At 52.4% G+C, this 21402-nt stretch overlaps 2 protein-coding genes across 2 annotated transcripts in view; one reads left to right on the forward strand and one right to left on the reverse strand.

Annotated features, from left to right (window-relative positions):
• Positions 1-1557: 1557 nt before the first annotated feature.
• LOC122385975 lies at positions 1558-14910 on the forward strand. Its single transcript, XM_043374731.1, has 6 exons — positions 1558-1832; positions 11521-11641; positions 11886-11982; positions 12346-12546; positions 12863-13109; positions 13514-14910. Exons 1-6 carry the CDS (start codon positions 1787-1789, stop codon positions 14092-14094), a joined length of 1293 nt encoding a protein of 430 aa, XP_043230666.1. The 5' UTR covers positions 1558-1786; the 3' UTR covers positions 14095-14910.
• Positions 14911-15846: 936 nt separating this feature from the next.
• Positions 15847-21402, reverse strand: part of LOC122385973 (dual specificity tyrosine-phosphorylation-regulated kinase 2-like) — a 32324-nt gene continuing 26768 nt past the window's right edge. The window contains exon 2 of the mRNA XM_043374728.1: positions 15847-17757. Coding sequence (XP_043230663.1) covers positions 16999-17757 — 759 coding nt within the window. The 3' untranslated portion in view covers positions 15847-16998. The remainder of the gene's footprint in view (positions 17758-21402) is intronic.

Below are 21402 nucleotides of genomic sequence, written 5' to 3' on the forward strand. Positions count from 1 at the left end.
GACATTGTGTTGTCTACGATTAGACAGCTGATAACTCATTCCCGTACGTCGTATGGTCGTAACACTATAATGACCTTTGCTTATTGTCACAAGTGCGCCGCATTCGCGATTGTTGCCCGACGCCTGTTTGCAGGTGAGCCCACTACAGTTGTTATACATATCTAAAAACCGATAAACTTTTAGGCGAAAAAGGCACTATTCCAGGCCCATTTTTGATTTTTTTTTGCGATATTAGGTAAAAACAGAAGCTTCTTATCCTAGGAAAAATAAAACGGGAAATCTTTCAAAGGTGGCACACTACCTTTAACACAAGAACAATATAATGGTTAAACAATGTTAGGAAGTGTGGTAGCCTGAATGTGACTTGCTCTTGGGATGTGCTGTTACCATTGACCGGTCATCCCATGTCTCTACCCGCCTTCCCCACCCACGTCCCACACTCAAACCTCGGGACTCTACAGCCTACATAGTTCAACGGCCGTGCGAAGACCCACATTGCGTCTCCCCTCTTGCACCAACACCGTCTCGCTATCGGTCCGCGCCAGACTCGCCAGCGCCACGCATTATGTGCGTGTGTGCCGTGTGTGCGTTATCATCCCCGTCCAGTGTGCCGAGCGTGCCCGTCTTCACGTATACGCTGGGCTTGCGCGCAGTGTGTTTGCTCCTTCCGCGTCGATGTTGACGCATTTGTGCTGGTACGCGTGTGTGCGTACGACGAAATGTGTTGCAGAACGATTGGGCCCGCTTTCACTTACACCGCCGTCTCAGCGGTGACGGAAAGGCAGACAGCAGGCTACTGAACTTACATCGATGTTGTTGAAGTTGATAGGCGCGGCACTGGTAGAGGCACTTTCGTCCATGATTTTTTTAGGCCATCTCTCTAACTTTGATCGTAGGGACGATTTTTGTTTTGGACACCCGCGATAGATATTCTATTCTAGTCTGTTCTCCAGTGCTCAGACCGAAAAACCTGGCCCACTGCAGATGATTCAGATAATCGATTGTTGCAACTGACTCAGGTTCTGTCTGTACCTGGGAAAGTGGCGTTTGGTGTTATGAAACTGAGGAAAATATGGCGGAAGCTGGTCAGCTGCATACAGGTAGTCAGTTCCGCACACGTAGAACATTTCACATAGCTGCTGTGGTGGTTTGTGATTCTCTGTATGTAGAAGTCGACTGGTTTTCGGCTTAGTTCCAATGGCATTGCTGCTGAGCCATCAGCGTGCTTGTTCTTATTTCCGAATATTATTCAAATATTAGACACATCCGCTTAATTCATTTGAAATTTTAGTACTCGTCGATGCCGGACCACCAATTTATCACCGCCCTCCGGTCAAAACGATCACGTAACACCGCATCCCGCTCGTATCGACCGGTCCCGACCCGGGCCTACGTCATCATGTGACCCAATCCACTCTCCCGAAACCGCGCATGGCCCGTGGGCCTTTCTCCGAGCGGCGCCGAAAGCTGTGTGGGTGTGACGTCACCGGCTTACTCAGCTCTCTGGTGTGACGTCACAGTACGGTGGGCGGCTCGGCGGAGCGCGGTAGGTCGGCGGGCGCTGGATTCAGTGCAGAACGCTGTGTGCTGTCGGCGGGGTGGCTGGGACGCTGCGGTGCTGAGCTGGCACAGCTCTCAGTCTCTGAAGCTCAACTCTGCTGAGACTGGCTGAAGAGAGTTGAGGAGCTGCAGCTCGTCTTGTTCATCTCCCAGAGGACGGCTTCGTGAGGAAGCTCTCTGGTGTGGGAAGGGACGTGAAGCTGCTGTCACTCTCCATCGGTCTGCGATGGCGATAATCGAACGATCTGCCGCACTCCTGGCTCTGGCCATTGGTGAGTAGAAATGGGACATTACGTAGCATAGGACTTTTGGCTAAAGTGGTTATTTGATCCTTGCCTTTCAATCCTAATGCTTTACGTTCCGACTGGGCCCCGTTCGCAAGCTGGCTATTTTTTGCTCGTTTTGAACCGGTACGTAACGGTGGGTGACATCAAGTTTGCCAAACATTTGCATGTCAAACACCATCTATGATCCCACCTAACCTACCCACTTATCAGTGCACTAAAAATGCATGCATTGCATATCCTATATCCTAGCATTTGCATGTCAAACACCATCTATGATCCCACCTAACCTACCCACTGGCCACTTATCAGTGCACTAAAAATGCATGCATTGCATATCCTATGTCAAGACGAATATGCTGAAAACTTACCGGCGATGCCAAGATTTTGGTTGAAGATTTCAACAAGCCGATTTTAAGTTTGAATGTAAACTTTTGAATACGATCACTCCTATTATTTCAAAACTTATTGAATTACCTACTAGAAACTAGAATAAGGTCCGTCAAAAGTAAAACCGTGCTCGTTTTTTTTTCGGATTGTTTTTATCTGACCATCCATTCAGCCCCTTGACAAGCATGTTCGTCACGCGGTGCACCCTTTCCCCGATCCGTCTATATTTTGTGGAATGGAGTCATTCAGTGGACGTAGTTATTGGGCATTGTGTTTGTGTGTGCGTTTGGTCGTCTTCTATTGTGTTGACACGTAATTGCGACATGGGTGAGCGGATCTAACCGTGTCACTGCACTGTCTGCTAGGTTCACATACACAACTTGATTTTGTTTTATGTTCTTATATGTAGTTTAATGCGTTGCGTTAGTTTTACAATTTATTGAACAATTGGTGGGCACGATTTTGCTGTCAATAGTTATCCATAAAACGTCCGTCCGATGTATGCACTCAGCGCATCACTCTTCGAAATGCACCATGGCACTCGACATTTTTCTCAAACGCCGTAAGCGCCGTAATAACTTTAAAGAAACTGTTTCCGTTCTCCATTTCGCCGATGGCTTTTTCGCCGATGGCTTTATCGCACAGCAATGTAAAATCATCAATGGTACCTAATGGTCTCCCTAATAACCAGTGTACGTGTATCTCCAACCCGAGCCGCCTCCCACGATAAGATCAAGACTTGTGTCAAGACATGTGTCCTAAGTATTAAGTAATAAGTTCACCTGTATCAAGTTCACCTAGCACCACTTTTCTGAAAGAAAAGTGGTTCATGTTTTAGTGCCATCTTTCATTATAGAAAGACAATGATGTTGAATGTGTTTTCTGATGAACCACAAAGTGAAAATCAGTGATTTATGGGTGCATTGTATTTAAGAATTCCTTTTGAATTATCATGAGCAGAGTTGAATACCTCCTTTTGCACTCTTTAGAAAATGAAGAGACTCACAAAATTAAAACATGATTAGAAAGAACACATCCTTAGAAATGTTTTGTGTACTAACCATATTTTTTTCACAAAACATTTATAACTTCCACCAAACCACACAATGAGTCAGGTGAGATTATCTTACATTAGGTAAGGTTAGGTAAGGTTAGATTAGGTTGTATTATTTCTGCTTGTAGTGTACCTGACTTTTCAAGGTAGGTACATGATAATTTTAATTGCAATAATCACCTTAAAATATATATTGGCTAGCAACCTAGATAAAGGCTAGGCCACACATGGCAATTAAATAAATATTAACAATTGTTTCATACTTTCACATCGCATCGTAAGAAACATTCAGTTATTTACCTTTGGGGCTCGGGCTGGGCGGTGGGTGAAAAGTTGAGAATTCTTCTTGCCCCTCGACCACCTCCTCTCCTCACCCGTCCTCGTCCTCTCCCTCGCTCACCAGGCATCTTCACCTGGAAGGTAGGCATACAGAAATGGGCCAGTCTGCAAAACGTGGCAGGTCTTGACAATATGTTGTCAGGGCACACACCACAGGTTGTGGCAGGTTTGAGGAATTTTGGGGCAGAAGCAAGGAAATCTGGGGCAGAAGTTGAAAGCTTGTCACAGCATTGATTCATTTCGCTTCTCATACTTATTAAATGATGCACTTCATCATTATATCATTTTCATCATATTCATGAGGGGCCCTCATGAAAGGAATTGGGTTGCCCAGGTCTCGGCATTCCGCTTGGGGCAATGTTTTGACTGTCCCAAACATCTTGTCACGGATTGAGCTCCCTGCCACACTTTGAAGACTGGGAAATTGGTGCTGGAATGGAAACACTATCAGATTCATGACAATTTTTCCAATACCATAGGTATTTGTTATTCAAATAGCACTTGTCTCAACTTAGTCTATCACTATTCATATAAACCTGGAAATAGTCTTGCTTTTAATATCACATGCCAAAATACATGTATATATATACCTATCAGATGAATCAGAATTGGAATATTTTAAGATATAGATAACATAACTCATTAAAACAGGCAATTCCAAAAGCGTAAACACGACATACATAACCAAAGCAAGGATCATTGTATATTTCAATTGTAACATGCGCGCCGTTTATGGCGACAAAACCCGCTTCCATATCTTATGACCTTGAAGTCTAGTGATGTGTCAACATTGTCGCTAGACATTATCCGATTGATAATTTATGATAATCGATAATTTTTTTACGCGATTCACGTGATGATAGCTTGCCAGGTGAATTCTAAAATTTCGTTTTATCCAGGGAAAAAGTCATGGGCCGATCTGAGAAAACTTTTTGAAGGTGGCAGTCTTCCTTTAACCCGGCAGTTGCTGGGGTATTTCGCCACCCACCGTTTGCTGGGGGGGGGGGGGGCGTTAAACGCCCCCAGCCGATAACTCGAGAACCAATAGGCGCAGCGAAACGCACGAGGCGGCAAACGAAAGAGCGCGACGAGACGCTTCAGATGAGTACTTTAAAGTTGAATTTTGAGGTCACAGGTCGGGTCAAGGTCAGGTCAAACACCTGAAATCGGGCTTTCAGTAGCATGGACTTCAGGACTTCGCAATGGGCGTCGCTCGCCATAAACTCTGTGAAAACGGTGCACAATCCATCTTATAAGGCCTACAAGAGTGTCAGCTCCATGTAGGGGTCAGTCAAGCATAGGTCAGGGTCAAGGTCAGGTCAACCGGGTAGGCACATATCCCCGAAAATCAAAACTGATATTTGCAGCCTGTGACACATGTTATATAGGTAATTTTGGGCGTAGAACACGATGGTGACATTCATTTTATCATATGTGTACGTGTTTGGCTCAAAAAGTTCAATTTAAGAAATTCATGTATCATGGTCGTGAAGTAGTCACGAAAAATTGCCAAGATTCAGTTCAAGATTATGGAAAATACGGAACGATAATCAATAATCGAAGATAGCCATTTGATTGATTATGGTATTGGCAGTCTAATGGCGTTTACGGCATGTCTGTATGTCTATTCTGTGATTTTATATGATTTTTTGAACATATGCCGTTTTTGGTCGAAAACTCAGAAATCATGACGTCACTAAAACCTCGATATCTCAAAAATTTTCCGACCGATTTTTTTGAAACTTTGTCACAATAAACTCCAATCAATTCCCTACAGGTACCAAAAATTTGGCGCGCCTGCGGCGCGCCATTTTTATGCTATGGCCCGGCGAAAAAGTGGGGGCGTTTAACGCCCCCCCCCCCCCCAGCAACTCGCGGGTTAAAAGCCATCGGCGCTCTACGGCCGTCCTCGACATGAGTTTCTTCAACGCCGCTTTTTCTGCTCAGGCTTTCAATTGCCGTCATATTTCTTCACCGATATTTTCATCTGATAATTCTCTCTATGGGCCGGCGTTTTCGAAGTCAACTTTCTATAAAAAAAAACACGCACTTATATTCCAGTTCAAAGAGCATGTCGAGACTGGTAATTTGATCCGCGAAACGAATTCACGAGCCTCGTTTAACCATTTAGGATGTTCGGGGAAGCGTGGGGTACCGGATGCGGCCCGGGCCGTATTTGCTATAAACCTATCGCTCCGTGAAGGACATGGGTCCGGGGCTGTCACGGGGTGTGTGGGGTTAGGGGGGAGGACCACGCCCTACCAGAGGTGCGAGGGGGCGGCAGACCGGCGCTATGCGTTATCAACTACGACGGCCATGGGCTTCGCACCAGCTAATTAGCTCCTGGCATGAAACAGGGAAACCCAACCACGCCATCCGTCAATGACTGCACGCAGCCGAAGGAAAGTGTGCTGAATGATGGGATGGTGCAGAGTAATGATATGGTGGATGCCATGGTATTAAAAATGTTACCTGGAGTAAATCCTGCATTACAGTATTACTTTATTGTTTTATTATAATGTCAGGGGAATAAAGAAAAAGACGGCAGAAAAAAGTGCTGCTCACAGTCGCTGAATCGCTTATTTGCTTGCTACATATTTCACCTGCCTATGGTCACATGCGACGTGCTCGTTACCTACATGTGAAGACGATTCATTATTCAACTTCTATCTGTTGTAGCACATTGCCGTCTTCTCTTCCGATGGAAAGACCGAGAGTGGTGAAGAGGGTACAGAGCTCAGACCACCTGCAGCTGTGGACTGTGGTTAGTTGTCATGTTTCGGCAGTTTCTTCCCACTGGAGTGCAGCTACATATAGGAAAAGGTCACGTCAAGGGTAATACGGCAGCCCGGAAGGCAAAGACATCCAAAATCCGTATCGTAATTGCTCCAATCACATGCAGATGGCATCGGCTTCTTCCTTGGTGTTTATCCTCGGGGCTCTGAGGTCTGATTTTTTTAGGTTGACTCAAGAACTATCATCACAGTTTGAAATTCAGGAAAACAGCCTAGTGTAGACTGGTAAACTGGAACAGTCTTCCTGTTCCTTATTAAATTCCTCGAAAATGACTTCCCGGATGAAGGGGAGAGGGATGGACAGAGGAAACGTAGCGTATTGTGATACCAGTGTTTTAGACGGTGACCGCATAGGTGTGCCCAGTTCGTTACTTTTATTCGTATAGGTACCTTACTTTTTTGGTCCCGAGAATTACAGATCACAAACGTTAGGATAACTTATAGTTCTGCAATCTCTTGTAATGCATTGGCTGTAGGATAAGTGAGCGATCAACGATGAGTGCATTCTGTTTGTATTATTAATACAAATATGTAGGTACAGCTTGTGCATGAGATGTCCTCAATGTTCTCTCATGCTTGTCAGCCTACATGACACTCCTTAACTTCAGCCACCTGCTCCTGGCTCGTATTGCATGAGTTCACACTGAATGAGGTCGTCGCATTCCACTTTCTGCGGCCTACTCATGCAGTAAGTCAGCGTTTGATTTTAATTTCGGTGTCACCCGTCGAGTTTTCTCTGGGATGGGCCGGTTTGGGCCGTGGTCCTGGTTTGAGATGCAGTCGGCTGGAACGGGCTCTCATCGGTGGTGTCAACCGGATCAGGGGCTCGTGACCTACTGGGCCCAACAATCACCCGTGACCTCCTGGGTCAAACGGCCGGGTTCCGACCCACCGCTGACCGTACCGCCTGTCCGTTTTGACTCCGCCTCTCCCGTCACATTCTGTCGCTCTCGACGCCTCAGAGAACCCGAAGTGCACCCGGCTCTGCACGCTATCCAGCTGACCGGTGACCCAGTGCATCCTCTCGGTCCGGTCCTTAGGCGCACAGGTGTCGGAGGAGCAGCACTCGCCGCGGCTGTCCATCCCGACCGTCACGCTCGGTTGACGGCCGGGAGGGGCGGCTCTGGCTGCTCCGTGGCTCCGGCTGCTCCGGTGGCTCCGTGGCTCCGGATTCCTGAAGCCTGTCCGGTGCCGGCCTTCGGTGCCACGCATCGACACCCGGCCCTTGAGAACCCGTGAGAAAAATCGTGACTGGGCGTGGACCGTGGAACTCTTTGACTCTGATCAGTATCCATTGTTTGCAGACGGAAAGTCCGTGTCCTATATATTGTGTGGATATAACAGCGTGCGACCTGTCGAAATGTTTGACAAGGCTTTATCCGCTCAGCAGGTAGTGCTTAGCTAAACGATTAGCTCATGAATAATGCACCTGTCAGTTTGGCTTTTGATGACTTTCATGATGGAGGATGCTATCTGAAAGCCCATTACCTTATTCGATGGCAGCTCCGGCTCATCCTGTCTATATCGTGATATTAACGGTTTCTTTACACTACGTGTCCCAAATATCTCGGAGGCTTTCGGCGGATTGAGACCACACCCTGATGACTCTGGGTTCTCTGGGCGCACTCTATGCGCCGTCTCGCTCTGGCGAGCCATCCCCAAGAACGGTCGCGCTCCAGTGCGCGCACTCATTGGTCAAATGGTCGTCGGTCAAGGCAGCGGGTATATAGCACCGTCAGGGATGGTCAGAGAGGTGTGCCGAGCTCGGGATGGAATTTGTGACACGGATAGTCGGCAGAATCTGGGCCTGTGGGAGATGGGTGTCCGGGGCGCGGACACCCATTTATGTAAAGACGCGCGTGCACTTTAAACGGCAGCACAAAGGTCTAGTCATCTCAAGAATCGGCTTTGCCGCTGTAGTCTTGTGTGGAACTCCTGAACCCTGACAGTTGCGAATGATGCCTATGCATTTTTTATGTGAATTGCTTTGTTTCTTTTGACTCAGAGTGAATTATTTTGCTACCTTTAACGTGATCTGACAGTGCCTCTTTGATTTGTAACCTAATATTTGATCACGACTTTACCGTCGCCCTTTTCCTGCCCGCATTAGTATGGCTCACGGCTGTGGCTGGAAGTTTTGTATTCAGTGAGCTTCTGTTTCGCTGGGAGTTTTATAGCTGGGGCTTTCTGTTTCGTCACTGAAATGTCCTCAACGGAAGGAGCGGCGCGATCCGACCGGAACTCGGGACCTCGGCGGATCCCGGCGCAGCTGCACGCGTGTCGATCCTCGTGACCGGTGCAACAGGCGCAAAAAAGACTCCTCGTCTCCGCCGGCACCGTCTCACTCTCCGCTGCCGTAGTCTTAGGGCCGTCGTGCTACCGGTTCCGCTACCGCCGCTGCTGCTTTCATCACTCGTGCTGCTGCCGCCGTCCTGCCTCCCTCCCCATCGTTTCCGTCGCCTCGCTGATAGTCTGGATCGAACGACTGTGGTCACCAAGTCCCCTCTGAGTCATCGGCGTCTGCCGACGATGGTCTGGCCGCCTCCGCACACCCCCGCCCACTTGCTCGGGGTGTGACCCGGGGATCGATAGGGGCGCCGCCCCCGGTCCTCACTGACCCGACACATCCCCGCCAAGGAGGAAGTTTCTTGTCAGCGAAGGGTGCGCGAATTACGTCAATGTCTCACGCAGGGCTACCGGACGTAGTTAAATAGGTGGAAATGGGCGTTCCTCACGATTGTGGCTCACGCAACTCGATATACCTATTAGGGGATGTGGAAATGCTTTGACAGATGAATTCAGTGAGTATGGCTGTGCGTGTTATGACGTGGAAAACTCACTTGCAAAAATAGCAACACCATATAAGTTAATAATCAAACTTGGCGTGTAGTTTCATGACGGGCAAGCTTAAGCCTGCGCTCGTCGGCCGCCTTCAACACAATGCTTTTAAAAGCCAGCACGGAAAGCTCATGATTATCAAGTGCTTACTGCGGCGTCACTTCCGGCCTTCCTAGCACCGTCGATTGCCTGGAATGACACTGAGTCGGTCGTGCCGCTCGCCGTGTACCGTGACGGGCAGCCGAGTTGAAGCCGTTTGCCCAGCCGAGGGTGACGGTGGTGCGGTTCTTGGGTGGTACGGCCCTGAGGCGCAGCTGAAACGACTGGAACGGCGCTACAGAATGGGCTCGCCCGGGCAGGCTTGTGATGCCTACCGACCAGACAGCATAGTTCGTGCTGTTGAATGGTCTATCCCGTATTAGTACGAGTATTAGCGATTCCCGCCTATTGAAGGACGATGAAGTCAGTCGGTAAAGTTCGACCTTTCGTCTTCTTCGGTACCAATAATCACCGTCATAGGTGTGCATCGACACGTCGCTGTGCGGATGGTCCAATCTGGTCCGGTGGTCCCACTGATCCAATGATCTTACTATTTCGGTGATCCCACTGGTCCAATGGTCTTGTTGGTCAGGTGATCCTATGGGTCCGTTGATTCCATGGATCCCACTGCCCCAGTGATCAGTGACCCAGTGATCCTTCGGGAGCACCACAGAGGTCAGATGAACGGTCTCCGTCCGCCACCTGTCGTGGTGTGCTGTCCGACTCTGCTGCACCGGCGAGGTGCCGCCCCACGCACCGGCCGGCCTCTCAGACACGTACACCGTTCAGCCCGTCACTGCTGACGGACCGTACGGGCTGTGAGTACGGTCCGTACGGTCGCTGGTAGCAGTGCAGTGCGGCACTGACCGTGCCGCTCTGGTTACCGAGACGCAGCGGCACTGATGAATCATGAATGTGGCGTGGCATCAGTTGTTTGCAAGTCTCTGATATGGCTTACTTTGCATTAGCCCTTCGTATACACGACCATCGGATGTGTCCACCCTGAGGTGACACAGTGCTTGGTTTGGCCAACACGTCAAATAGATGATCCGCTTTAGTGAGAACACTTCAGTAAAAGCGTCGCATCATAGATCTAAGGCCATCACGATGAACCGACAACATAATAAAACTACTGTTGTCGCGTATGCTGGCTGATGAGGAGACCAGCGGGTGTCGCAGTTAACAACTCCGCGGCAACCCCTAAAACCCGACGGGACTGGACGCAAAAGGTGCTGGATGTTGGTCTGACCAAATCTCCCCCGTGACGTTGAGGGAGTAATGAACTAATTAGCATGCATTGAACACAAGTCCGACTTTATCTCCGCGTCACGCGATTGGTAAAAATAGTACAGTAATCCTAAGTTCGTCTATTTGGAACCGTAATCCCTGTCGTCGCTATAAATGGGGTGTCTGAGCGGATGTGAGCCCCACTGCCCATCGTCCCAGGATCCTCCGCCCTCGGTCTCAGTGACCCCCGTCCCACGATCTGACATCTGAGGTCTCAGAACTGAACTTCCTCCAAAATAGCCGGGCGGAGCTGCAGTCTGGTCAGTAGCCACCCACTCGATCGGACGTGTAGCTGATGGGTTAGCGGGTTCACCCGCAGCGTCCAGAACAAGACGCCAGATGGTGCGGACGGGACGGCACCGGAGAGGTGTCTGGGCTGCGCTCTGATACAGTTACACGGATCATTGAGGAGAGATGGGTCTGGGTCGGGCGGGGACTCATTAAACGTGCCCCAACACCTGCTGGTGATCGGCTGAGGTATTTAACAGGGCCTGTCTACCGGTGGCACAATTAAGTGCAGTCATGTTTTGAACCATCTGCTCTGCTCGTTACTCCCGATCCGTTACTCGCTCCTGGGCTGAAATGGACTGGACTTGACGAGAATGTAGGTCGCTAATTACCACTTAATGGCTTTGGTCGTACATCTTTGCCCTGCACCTGACATCATCCCTGCAACTGACCTCCTTTTCATGCCTGGGTGACTGACGTCTGTCTTACGCCTGCTGTGACACTGCGACCTCACATGATCTCACGCCTTCATTTCACCTCATCTCTACATTTGATTTTAATACTTCATCTGAGCCCTTCGCTTTACCGCAATCCTATATACCTAAACTCGCCACTACACATAACATTGCCCATGCACATGACCTGATGACCTTACCTCTCGAAATGCCCTCTATCTGACCTGACCTTCCCCCGTTCTTTTCTCCAGGTCTGGCGGTGGCGGCCACCTCTGAGACGGTCATCACAGAGCACCCGTCGGACGTGCTGGTCACAGAGGGAGACGAGGCCATACTCAAATGCAAAACCAGCGGCGAGGCCACCAGATGCAAGTGAGTACCGACTGCGGGCGCTCCTCTGTGCCGATTTTTTTTTTCTTCAAACCGCTGCGTTTTTAATTTATTTCGTCAATGGTTGCCTACAAAATTTATATCCCTTGTTACCATGACACCAGTAAATACGCTTCCATCAGATATGAATTCAACTAATAAATCGTATGAATCTTCCTGCGACTTCCGTACGTGTAACTGCGGTGTCTGCCAAGCCTGTGAAGCTAACTCGCTGTTCTGTCGACAGGTGGCTCCTAAATCGCACCGACAATCCCTACGAGCTGGTTGACGTCAAAGAGTTCTACCCCAAACGGGACGGCGACTGCAGCATCCGCATCAAACAGGTCAGTGTCTGTGTGACTGAAAACAAGTTGCCCTGACCTGAAGTCAATCGCTGCACGTCCTGCCGTAGTCTGAGGTCACCGCTAGTCCTTGGGATGGTTTGAGGTCATATGTCATGTCGGTAGGCGAATCTCGGCCTTTGCCATTTTGTCTCATGAGATTATGAACCTTAGCCTGTGCAGAAATATGGAGATTTTACTGGTTACTTGCGCTGCGCGAATGTTTGTCCCGTTAAATCGAAATTTAGCTCGTTTGTTGGAGAGATAGAATAATAAAAGTTCAAGGGTACACCCAAAACAGCCTGGGTGCGTTTGTCGCTCTCGTTTGCGTGTGTGCTTCGTCTGACCTTCCCCATCCCTCCCCAGGTGCGACCGGTGCACGTGGGCCGCTGGGTGTGCTCTGTGCACATCTCGCTGCTGCAGGAGCAGCTGGTGTCGCGTCCTGCCGCCGTTGCCATAGCAACCCTGTCAGCACGCGCCAGCCAGCCGACCATCGTGGCCCGGCCGGCCAACACCAGCGTCCCGCCGGGTGGCACGACCGAGCTCGCCTGTCGTACCAACACTGAGGTGGGTGACGGTACGGGAGGAGGTAACTGAACTGGACTGTAACGCAGGAGTAGGCTTGTTCTAGAAGATTTTGTGGTTCGGAGCTGTATTGAATGAGCTAATATTCTGATCAACCCGCTGAAAATTTTCAGATGAAAATCAGCTTATGAATACACTGCTGTATCCGCTGTATCGTTTTGTGTGACGTAATCCAGCACCATTGTCTTCAGCTAAATTCCCCGACCCACTAGCGACTTTCTGGACGCTGCCACTGCTCTCTAACGTCCAAACGGTACTAATGCTTCACCGAACTAACGCTTCCGCTCTCCGCCGCCAGGTGGCCTCCTGCGGCTGGGCTCTGCCTGGGGACGTGGTGATCTCACTCAGCCAGAAGACACTGTCACTTCTGGACGATCTGCCGCTGTCCTTCACCGGTGACCTCGCCTCCGGAGACTGCTCCGTCCGCGTCGACACCATGTCGGAGCGCTTTGCCGGCGAGTGGAGCTGCTTCTTCAACATCGGTGACAACACTATCTGGACGAGCCCGGCGCATCTGGAGCTGGTCTCCGCGCAGGCTCAGACAGGTAAAGACATGGCTAGTATAGGATTTGAATGAATTTGCAGAGGGATGTGATTGCGCTGCCGTTGGTGTAAAAAGTCGATGCCCGATAGCTGCAAATTAGGTTCATGCTTTTTAGTCGAATATATACGTTCTCCATAATTATTAAATTATTATAGCACCTAATGTAGTTTTCCTATTTTGACGCACACATTTGGCTCGTTGACGCTTTGGATGCAGTTCTGCCAGTGCATATGAGCTCGGTCATCTTTCACAATTTTTTTCTTTATGATTCCTTAGTCGTATGCCTCAGACTATTCCAATCCAAGACCAAATGAGCATCGCAGTTCGCACTTCGCCCGCTGGGCGTTGCAGTCGTGTCCCCTGGTGGCCGCCGCTTACAGTTGTATCTCCCGTCTCGTCCAACAGGTGGCATTCAGGCTGCTGTCAGCCCGGCCGTGCTCGCCGTCCTGGTGATAGCTGTGATAGCCCTGGCCTCAGTCATCTCAGCTGCCATCTGGTTCCGTCGGCGGCGAGCTCAGCTGCGTCACGACAAACTCCTCGAGAACCCTCTCTACGGCATCCGTAACCTACAGCTGGCCGCTGCTGCCACCGCCGCTCAGCACCAGGCTAAGGAGGACAACCGGCTCAACACCATGACGGCTCTGTCGGCGGCACCGAGCGCCCGAGCACTACATGAACTCGGCCTCGCTCAGCGTGCACTCCCCAACGACTACTCGGGGAAGAATGGCGGAGCTAGTACCGACAAAGAGCGAGTGTACGCGCATGTGTACGACACTCCACGCAAGTCGAATCTGTACGACGTACCGAGCTCTCGCGAGGCGTACTCTGTTCCTCGCTCGTCATATGAGATCCCGCCGACACCTGTACGGGTGGATTTCCATGGAGGCGGTGAGGAGGGAAATGTCTACGAAGAGGTGCGTTCCACCAAGTATAAAGATGAGGACATGGATGGGTACCTGGTTCCCAGTGAGAAGATGAAGATGTGAGGAGGGACGGGATCCTGAGGATAGAAGCACGGGCAGGTGATGTGGTAACTGAGACTGCCTGACTCTTGACTCTCAGCTGGACTGAGTATCAAGTCAGGAGCGAGATAACGGGGGTGAGTTATTGAACTTTTCTGAGTCTGTGTGGCGAGGTATGGACATTGGACAATTAGTGAGTACCTGTCGATACTGCACCGTTGTGGGTGTTGTGTTTTGCCGTATTGTATTTTTGCTAGGCCAGCACTTTCCAGTATGGAGGATGTGTATTGTGTATGGGTGGATGAGCATTTGCGTGGTGTATTAGTGCGTAACTTGCGGTACTGCCACGGTTTCCTTCGACATTAAGGCTGTGTGCATTAATGTGAAGCTGGAGCGGTAAGTGCTTATCTGCCGGTCAGGACCGTTAGTAGCGCAATGCTCTACTTGCGATGGTTTGTGCGACATGCTGTAAGTTATGAGTTGGTGATATACGTATACAAGTGTAAATATGAACCGATTGGTACTACCTTTTGATATCATTGAGATATCCTATGCACGTGCACGTGTCCATAATTATTTTTGGTCGCGAACTTTCATAAATGTTGTAAATATGTACATCGCTGCTCGAAAGTAGACAGTTGAATGAGTTCTCTGAAGATGCTGATGCTTGTGAATATCTCAATACCATTAGGTTGAGCCCTTTTCAAACGAGCTGATCGGTTTTACGCCTTTGGCAGTGTCGACATTTTACATCATTCTCCCTAAAAAGATATCTTGTATATAGTGCTGGATATTGGACCAATCGTCAACGTTAAACCGAAATACAGAATAAGAAGGTTTTCTATGACTTTGAGTTGGGCTAGCGAAGTCTTGTCAATTCCACGTAATACTGGAAAACAGTGCAAGTTCACGAGCGGGAGCGACACGAGACCTTTGGAGTCAGCGATTCCGCTCTCAGAAGTCAGATGATGCTTTTCATGAAACTGAATGAAAGTTGGAGGCTACTGAAATGCTTTCAAACAAAGGAGGGAGAAGTCGCTAAGAAGTCAACAAAGACGATAAATCACAAGAAAGGTGAAGGGAAAAATGATTTCGTCCACATTGAAGATTTCACAGTTACCTCGCAACCTACCGTACTTTTTAGGCGGTAATTTGGATGATATGAGCTGCTCGAGGTTGCCGAAGCTCAGGGGCAATCATGCTTATATGGTGGAGTCTTTTTGTTAAATTTCCTAGGTCTTACATGAGAAAGAGGTTGGGACAAAGAGACAGGGGTGACAGGTCACGCTATAAGCTCATCCCGTCCCCAGAATGTGTCACCCCAGACGCGCGCTGTCCCCGTCCCAACAGGACACGTCACCCGGGCTCGTCATCTCCGCGCACGGAAGCGTTCAGTGACTCCTAACCGGCCACCGGAACCACTCAGAGCTTCTGCCGGCGCCGTGCCAGGCTACGGCACGTGCCGCGGAGGAGTCACCGCCTCAGGCGGCGAGTGACCGGTCCGGCCGCCCAGACCTGTCAGACAGCTCGCACAGTGCGTGTCCAGCAGCTATTTAAACAACCACGTGCCGAATATTGAGCAACCCGCACAGCTGGGTGAGTACAGTCGGACTGGCCAACTCGGCCGCGCGGTGACGTCATAAGCAGATCAGACCGGTGACGTCATGCAGTTCAGCACACAGGGCTGAAGCTAGAAGCTGCTGGAATGATGCCAACGGAGGCCAATAGACGGTGAGTTGCCTCGCATAACAGTAACAGCTCCCAAAACACACGACATGTTCGTACACTCTCTGACTTGTATATTTTCATATATGGGCGCGCTCACAATCAGACTTCACCGTAGAAAACCGCACCGCAGGCAACGGCATCTATCACAAAGAACGGCAGGCACAAGTTGCCTAGATTTGCCACTAGAGCGCGCAGCAAGTGCTACCGTCTGAGACGAAGATTCTGTACACAGGGCAAGGATGGGAGCAACACGAGTGGCCGCGACGGCGTGCACATACCACAGGCCAATTTCCACATGTCTTTTACCACTTACAAATTTAGCCTCACCAGCTCATACACAGAGCCACATTTTTCTTTGATTTTTTCATAAAAATGCCAACAAATGGTGAGACACGTTCATAATATCAGCGATGCGCTAGCGCATGGTGCTAGAATCTACCTATGGTATCAAAGTATAAATCGTCACAATTCAAAGATTCCCAGGTAAAACTCGTCCAAAAGGACAAATTAGAGCCGTTATAAATAGGTACGAATCCATTTCGCAAGATCGTTCCTAAATAAAAGAGAGGGGACCGTTGGTGGTCATCGGCGGCCGAACACGCATAAAATAACAGAACAAGGCGGCGGCGTGGAGTGGAACAATTTGGGCAGTGTGCGTCCGCCGGTGGGCGCGGTGCCGACAACAGCGGGCCAGCCGCAGCCCGACAGACACACGCTCGGCACGGCCACGCGCGCGCGCGCGAGCGATCACACTCGCAGGGAATCGAGCTTCGCCGCGCTTAAGTATGGGCTCTGAGTCCGTCCGACGCGACCCGCCCGGCTCCGTGGCGCCGCCCGCGGGCGCCGCAGCTGCCCCGCAGAAAGACTTGCCACGCAGGCAGCGCAACATCTATCCGGCCCGCTCTCCCTCCTCCCTCTCTCTCAGTTCGGATGGCGCGCGCGCCGCGCCGGGTCACTGGTTTGAACGGAAATTGAGCCGGATTCGTTCACATCACTAATACTGTGACAGAAGCGGACGCAATATCACGTGGTGTTGGCTCCGGCGCCGGGTGGGCGGGGCGCGGCCAGCGTCCCTGGGCCCGGCACGGGCAGCTGCAGCGCCCGGCGCGCGGCGCCGCGCCGCCTGGTAACATCGAGACGGGTCGGGGCGCTAGCGCGGCCCGGCAGAGATCAAACGCCGACAGTGGGCGGTGGCGGCCGTCACGGCACCATCCGCTCCACGGGCACGCTGGGCAGCTTGGTGTGCAGCCGGGTCTGCATGGTGCTGGCGCCGTCGTCGGCCACCGAGACGCGCATCTTGCCGCCGCTGGAGCCGGCGCTGCCCAGGGTGTTCAGCTTGCTGCTGCTGCCCGTGTTGAGCCGGCCGGAGCCGGAGGCGCGCAGACCACTGCTCGACACCGGACTGGACGACACAGAGTCGTCGGCCGGCGGCCGCGGCAGCCGGCGCCGCAGCCACGGGTGGCGCAGCGCGTTGCCGGGCGTGATGCGCGTGCTCGGGTCCCACTCCAGACACCGGCGCAGAAAGTCAATGAACAGCGAGTCGTTGCAGTTCTTGAGCGCCTTGGCGAAGCTGTTGGACCCGGGCGGGCCTCGCGTCTTGCCGCGCCGCGACCGGCCGCCGCCCAGCACCACCTCTCCGTCGGGCAGCGTGGTGACGCGAGAGTAGCGCGGGTAGCCTTTGCTGCTGAAGAAGTTCTTGGTGCGCTTGGCCGAGTCGAGCAGCTTCTGCGGCGGCATGCCGAGCAGCTCGATGATGCAGGCCAGCTGGTCGGACTCGTCCTCGCCGGGGAGCAGCGGGTAGCCGGTGAGCAGCTCGGCCAGGATGCAGCCCAGCGACCAGATGTCGATCGGCATGCCGTACTTGGCGCCCAGGATCACCTCCGGCGCCCGGTAGAAGCGCGACTGGATGTACGTGTACACCCGCTGGTGCTCGTAGCACGAGCTGCCGAAGTCGATCACCTGCGGGTCACAGACGGACGGGGACGGGGTCAGCACGGGCGGAAGGCGGCCGCGGCGGCGGGCCGGCTGCCAACGCATACACTCACACACACAAGAGCACACAAACACACACGACAGCGGCGCAGGCCAGGGTAAACAGCAGCGCACACGGGACAGGCGGATGACGGAGCTTCCTAGTTAGACATAGGCCAGTCACTCAGCAGAGCGTACGTCACAAGGAAGAACACTGGAAGGGACGCGACTCAAGAGATGAGCAATTTGAGCACCAGTGTCTCGCTACTTCCACTTTAAACAGAATACATACAAATAGCAAAGGACACTTCATCTAGTCCACTTCACGTACGATAACGCGGCAGTAAAACCACGCAGAAACAAACTCACTCTCGACAGTCAAGTGTCAGACAATCATATCTCCCGTGATAGACTTCTGAGGTAGGTATACAGTAATGCATTGATGAGGCATTAAACTATGGGCTCGATAACGATGATATGCAATGACGAAACACCACCAATCATGACTAGCGATGCGCTGGACCCACTGTCGACGAACGAAGCCATTTCGAAGTTCCTTGGACGAAATCATTTGGAAACAAGGTCGCATTATTTCTTTAGTAGCCTCGGTTCGCTGGCAATAATTCACTAGATAACCAGTAGAAAAGAATATACCTTCTGGGCGAGTCGGGACACCGGGCATCTTTGTTGAAAGGTTGGAAGGGAAGTTCTACAATGCGGAGGATACCCGTCTAAAATAATGCCTCTTCTCGTCAATCAATAAAAACCAGATCGCGAGACGAAACGGAAAGCATCCCCACTCCCCAGCCACTCACAAATCAAACCTTTTCAGCATCAATTTCTGCGGCATTCCCGCGGCACCCCCGTCACCTATCACGCTGATAACGCCCGGATTCATCTCGCCTAATCTTTGTCACGTAGCCCACCCACCCGCAGGCAGACGCTGCAGGTCCGACCCTATCAGACCCGTGGCAGGGCGGTCGGGGCAGCGACCGAGCAGACCCAGTCCGGCTCAGCTGATCGCCTGGCTCGTCAGTACCGCCACCTGGCGTCGGCGGCGGGCTGAATCGATAGCAGCGCCGACCGCCGCCGCCGCCGGCGAGCACCGGACGCCGGACGGACCGGGGCCGGGACGGGACGGAACGGCAGGTGGCCGGCCTGCTCCCCATCCACCGGCCGCCGCCCTACACCGCCGTCCAAGGCCGGCGCGCCGCACGCCGCAGCAGCCACCGTGTCGCCGCCGCTGTCCTCGGTTCGCCCCAACACGTCATGAGTAGCTAACCTACAAACTACAGCGAGCAGTACTGATCCGCTGCAGAACGGCTCGGCACTGTCAGCTCGAGCTCCAGAGCCGGTGCAGCGGTTGGCCTGCCGGACGGCCGGGCCGGGCGCGTCACCAGGCGTCCCGTTAGTGCCGCGGCGGCGCGCCGCGCGGCCGTTCACCGCCGGCCGGTCCCCTTTGTCCGCGCGCCGGCCGGCGGCGGCGGCCGGCGGCCAGTTCACGGGCCAGCCAATGGGCGCGCACGGCGCCGCCGGCGGCCGCGGGAGGGATGACCGGATGGGGCGGAGGCTGATGCATCAGCAGGCAAAACGGCCAACACAGCAGTCGGCCGCCTGTTGAGGAAGCCACGGGCGGCGCCGGCCGAGGACTGATCCCTCCGCCCTCCTCCCTCAATCCTCCATCTTCCCACCGCCCGGCCGCACCCGTCTCCAGAAAGTGAAAGTCTGCGGGGAGGGGGCCGTTTACAGTGTGTGAACGGCGCCCCGCTGACCGTCCCGTCAGCGCGTGCCGCCACCCGCGCAAGGCCCGGAGTGACCGGAGTAGTGTGGACAGGCAGGTGCGGCCGCCGCACCCAGTGCAGGTCAGCGGAGAGACCAGCCCGGCTACCAAAACGGGCGAGGCCCTATCAAGGCCAAGGCCACAGCCGGGCACAACATTGGCTGATCAGCCTACCGACAATCAATCAGGGCCCTGGGTAATCAAATTAGACCACAATTGCAGTGGATTACACCGCGATTGGCAAAAAACAACAGGCACACTAAATAACGAACCATGGCGAATCATGGGCTAAAAGGCGAGCCATGTGAACAATAAGCATTAAGCTGTGCAGTCCATATAGGGTTAAAATAGCCAGGAAAAGGTTGCCGTTGCAACAGGGTCAAGGCCGGGATGACGCAGGGAAAGGCAGGAAAGTGTACGTATATGTTGCCTAGCTGTGCCTAGGATGGATCTTGACACTCATTGTAGATGCAGCAATCAAATATATGACGGCATTGAAGTGTGCTTGCGACTAGTAATGGACAATTCAGGATACCATACAAGGCAACGGAGCTCGTGGCTATCATACTGGACTTATGATCACAAAACCATTGCCCATGAGTGCATGCCAAGACCCCAGGAATCCAGCCGAACTTGACATACATGCAACGGGCGAAACCTTGTTTGTTAACCCTGTGCCGCTCAGCTGCAAAACACGTGAGTTTATTTATAAACATTCACAGCTTGGCACGAATCAACCCTGCGCTTCTTGATGCCAGCAGGCAGCCAACCCCCGCCCACTGGCGCTTCCTGTCTATTCAATGGCAGCTAAACGCTTAGCGGAGTGGCCGGTAGTAGTCTAGCATTCAGCTAGCCTTTACAGATGAGTAGAAAAGCTACATAGCTGGGGATATCACCAGCATCGGAGCCTCGTTTCGCGCCCAGCACCGCAGCCGCACGCCGACCGCAGGCACCGCCGCAGCGGCGGCGGCGGCAGAACCGGGACAGTAGAATGTGGGCCACAGTCCGGTCTGGCCCGGCCCGGCTCGGCGGCTCGGCGCCGCACGCTCTGCTTAGTGCCCGACCAACAGCTGAGCGGAGGCTCCACCGCCGCAGGCGCCGGCTCGGCACTAGCACAACGCCAGCGCCATCGCTACAGCTACCACCACCGCCGCGGCGCTAGCACGCCACTGCCGCCCGTCGCGGTGCCGCGAGCGCGATCCGCTTTCCCACGAGCGCCGCAGAGGCCCCGAAATCACGGCACAGTAAATGGGTCAACGCACATCGGTTTGCCGGCGCGGCGAGGCGACGGCGGCACCGCGGCTACATCGTCACCCGCCGCACAGCTCTCACAGCCCCCGGAGTGAGGTCACGCGTCAGAGTGACGACAGCAGCGAGTTTAAACGAGACGCCACCGCCGCCATAATTCATACCGACGCACACTGGTCGGAAACGCTCCAGCGAGAGGCCAGCGGCCTTTCCGCAAACGTTTTTTGCTTGTTATTCCACAACTAGTGAAGCAAACTTCATAAAACTTTGCATACCTTCTCTGTCATATGTAAGCTATCATTTGGATGTCAAGCACTAAATATATGACGTGAATCTGTTAAGTTATGACGTCATAATTGAGTATAATACAGGATCTAGCACCACTTTAAGTCAACAAGGGAAATTGGGAGCTGCTATTCGGGCACCGGGAATGGTTTCATGCACTCCTTGCAAGGTCCAGTGCTTCACTTTAGCATTGTTGACTTTGCGTGACGTCATTTATGACGTCACTAAGGCCATATAAGTTTTTCGTCAATAACTCCTGATCAAATGGAGCTAGAGAGTCGGGAAAGCCACCATTGGACTCAGGAAGACCTGCCGAATCG

This window comes from Amphibalanus amphitrite, unplaced genomic scaffold (genome assembly GCF_019059575.1).
Source record: "Amphibalanus amphitrite isolate SeventyFive unplaced genomic scaffold, NRLGWU_Aamphi_draft 000236F_arrow, whole genome shotgun sequence".
Taxonomy (NCBI): Eukaryota; Metazoa; Arthropoda; class Thecostraca; order Balanomorpha; family Balanidae; genus Amphibalanus; species Amphibalanus amphitrite.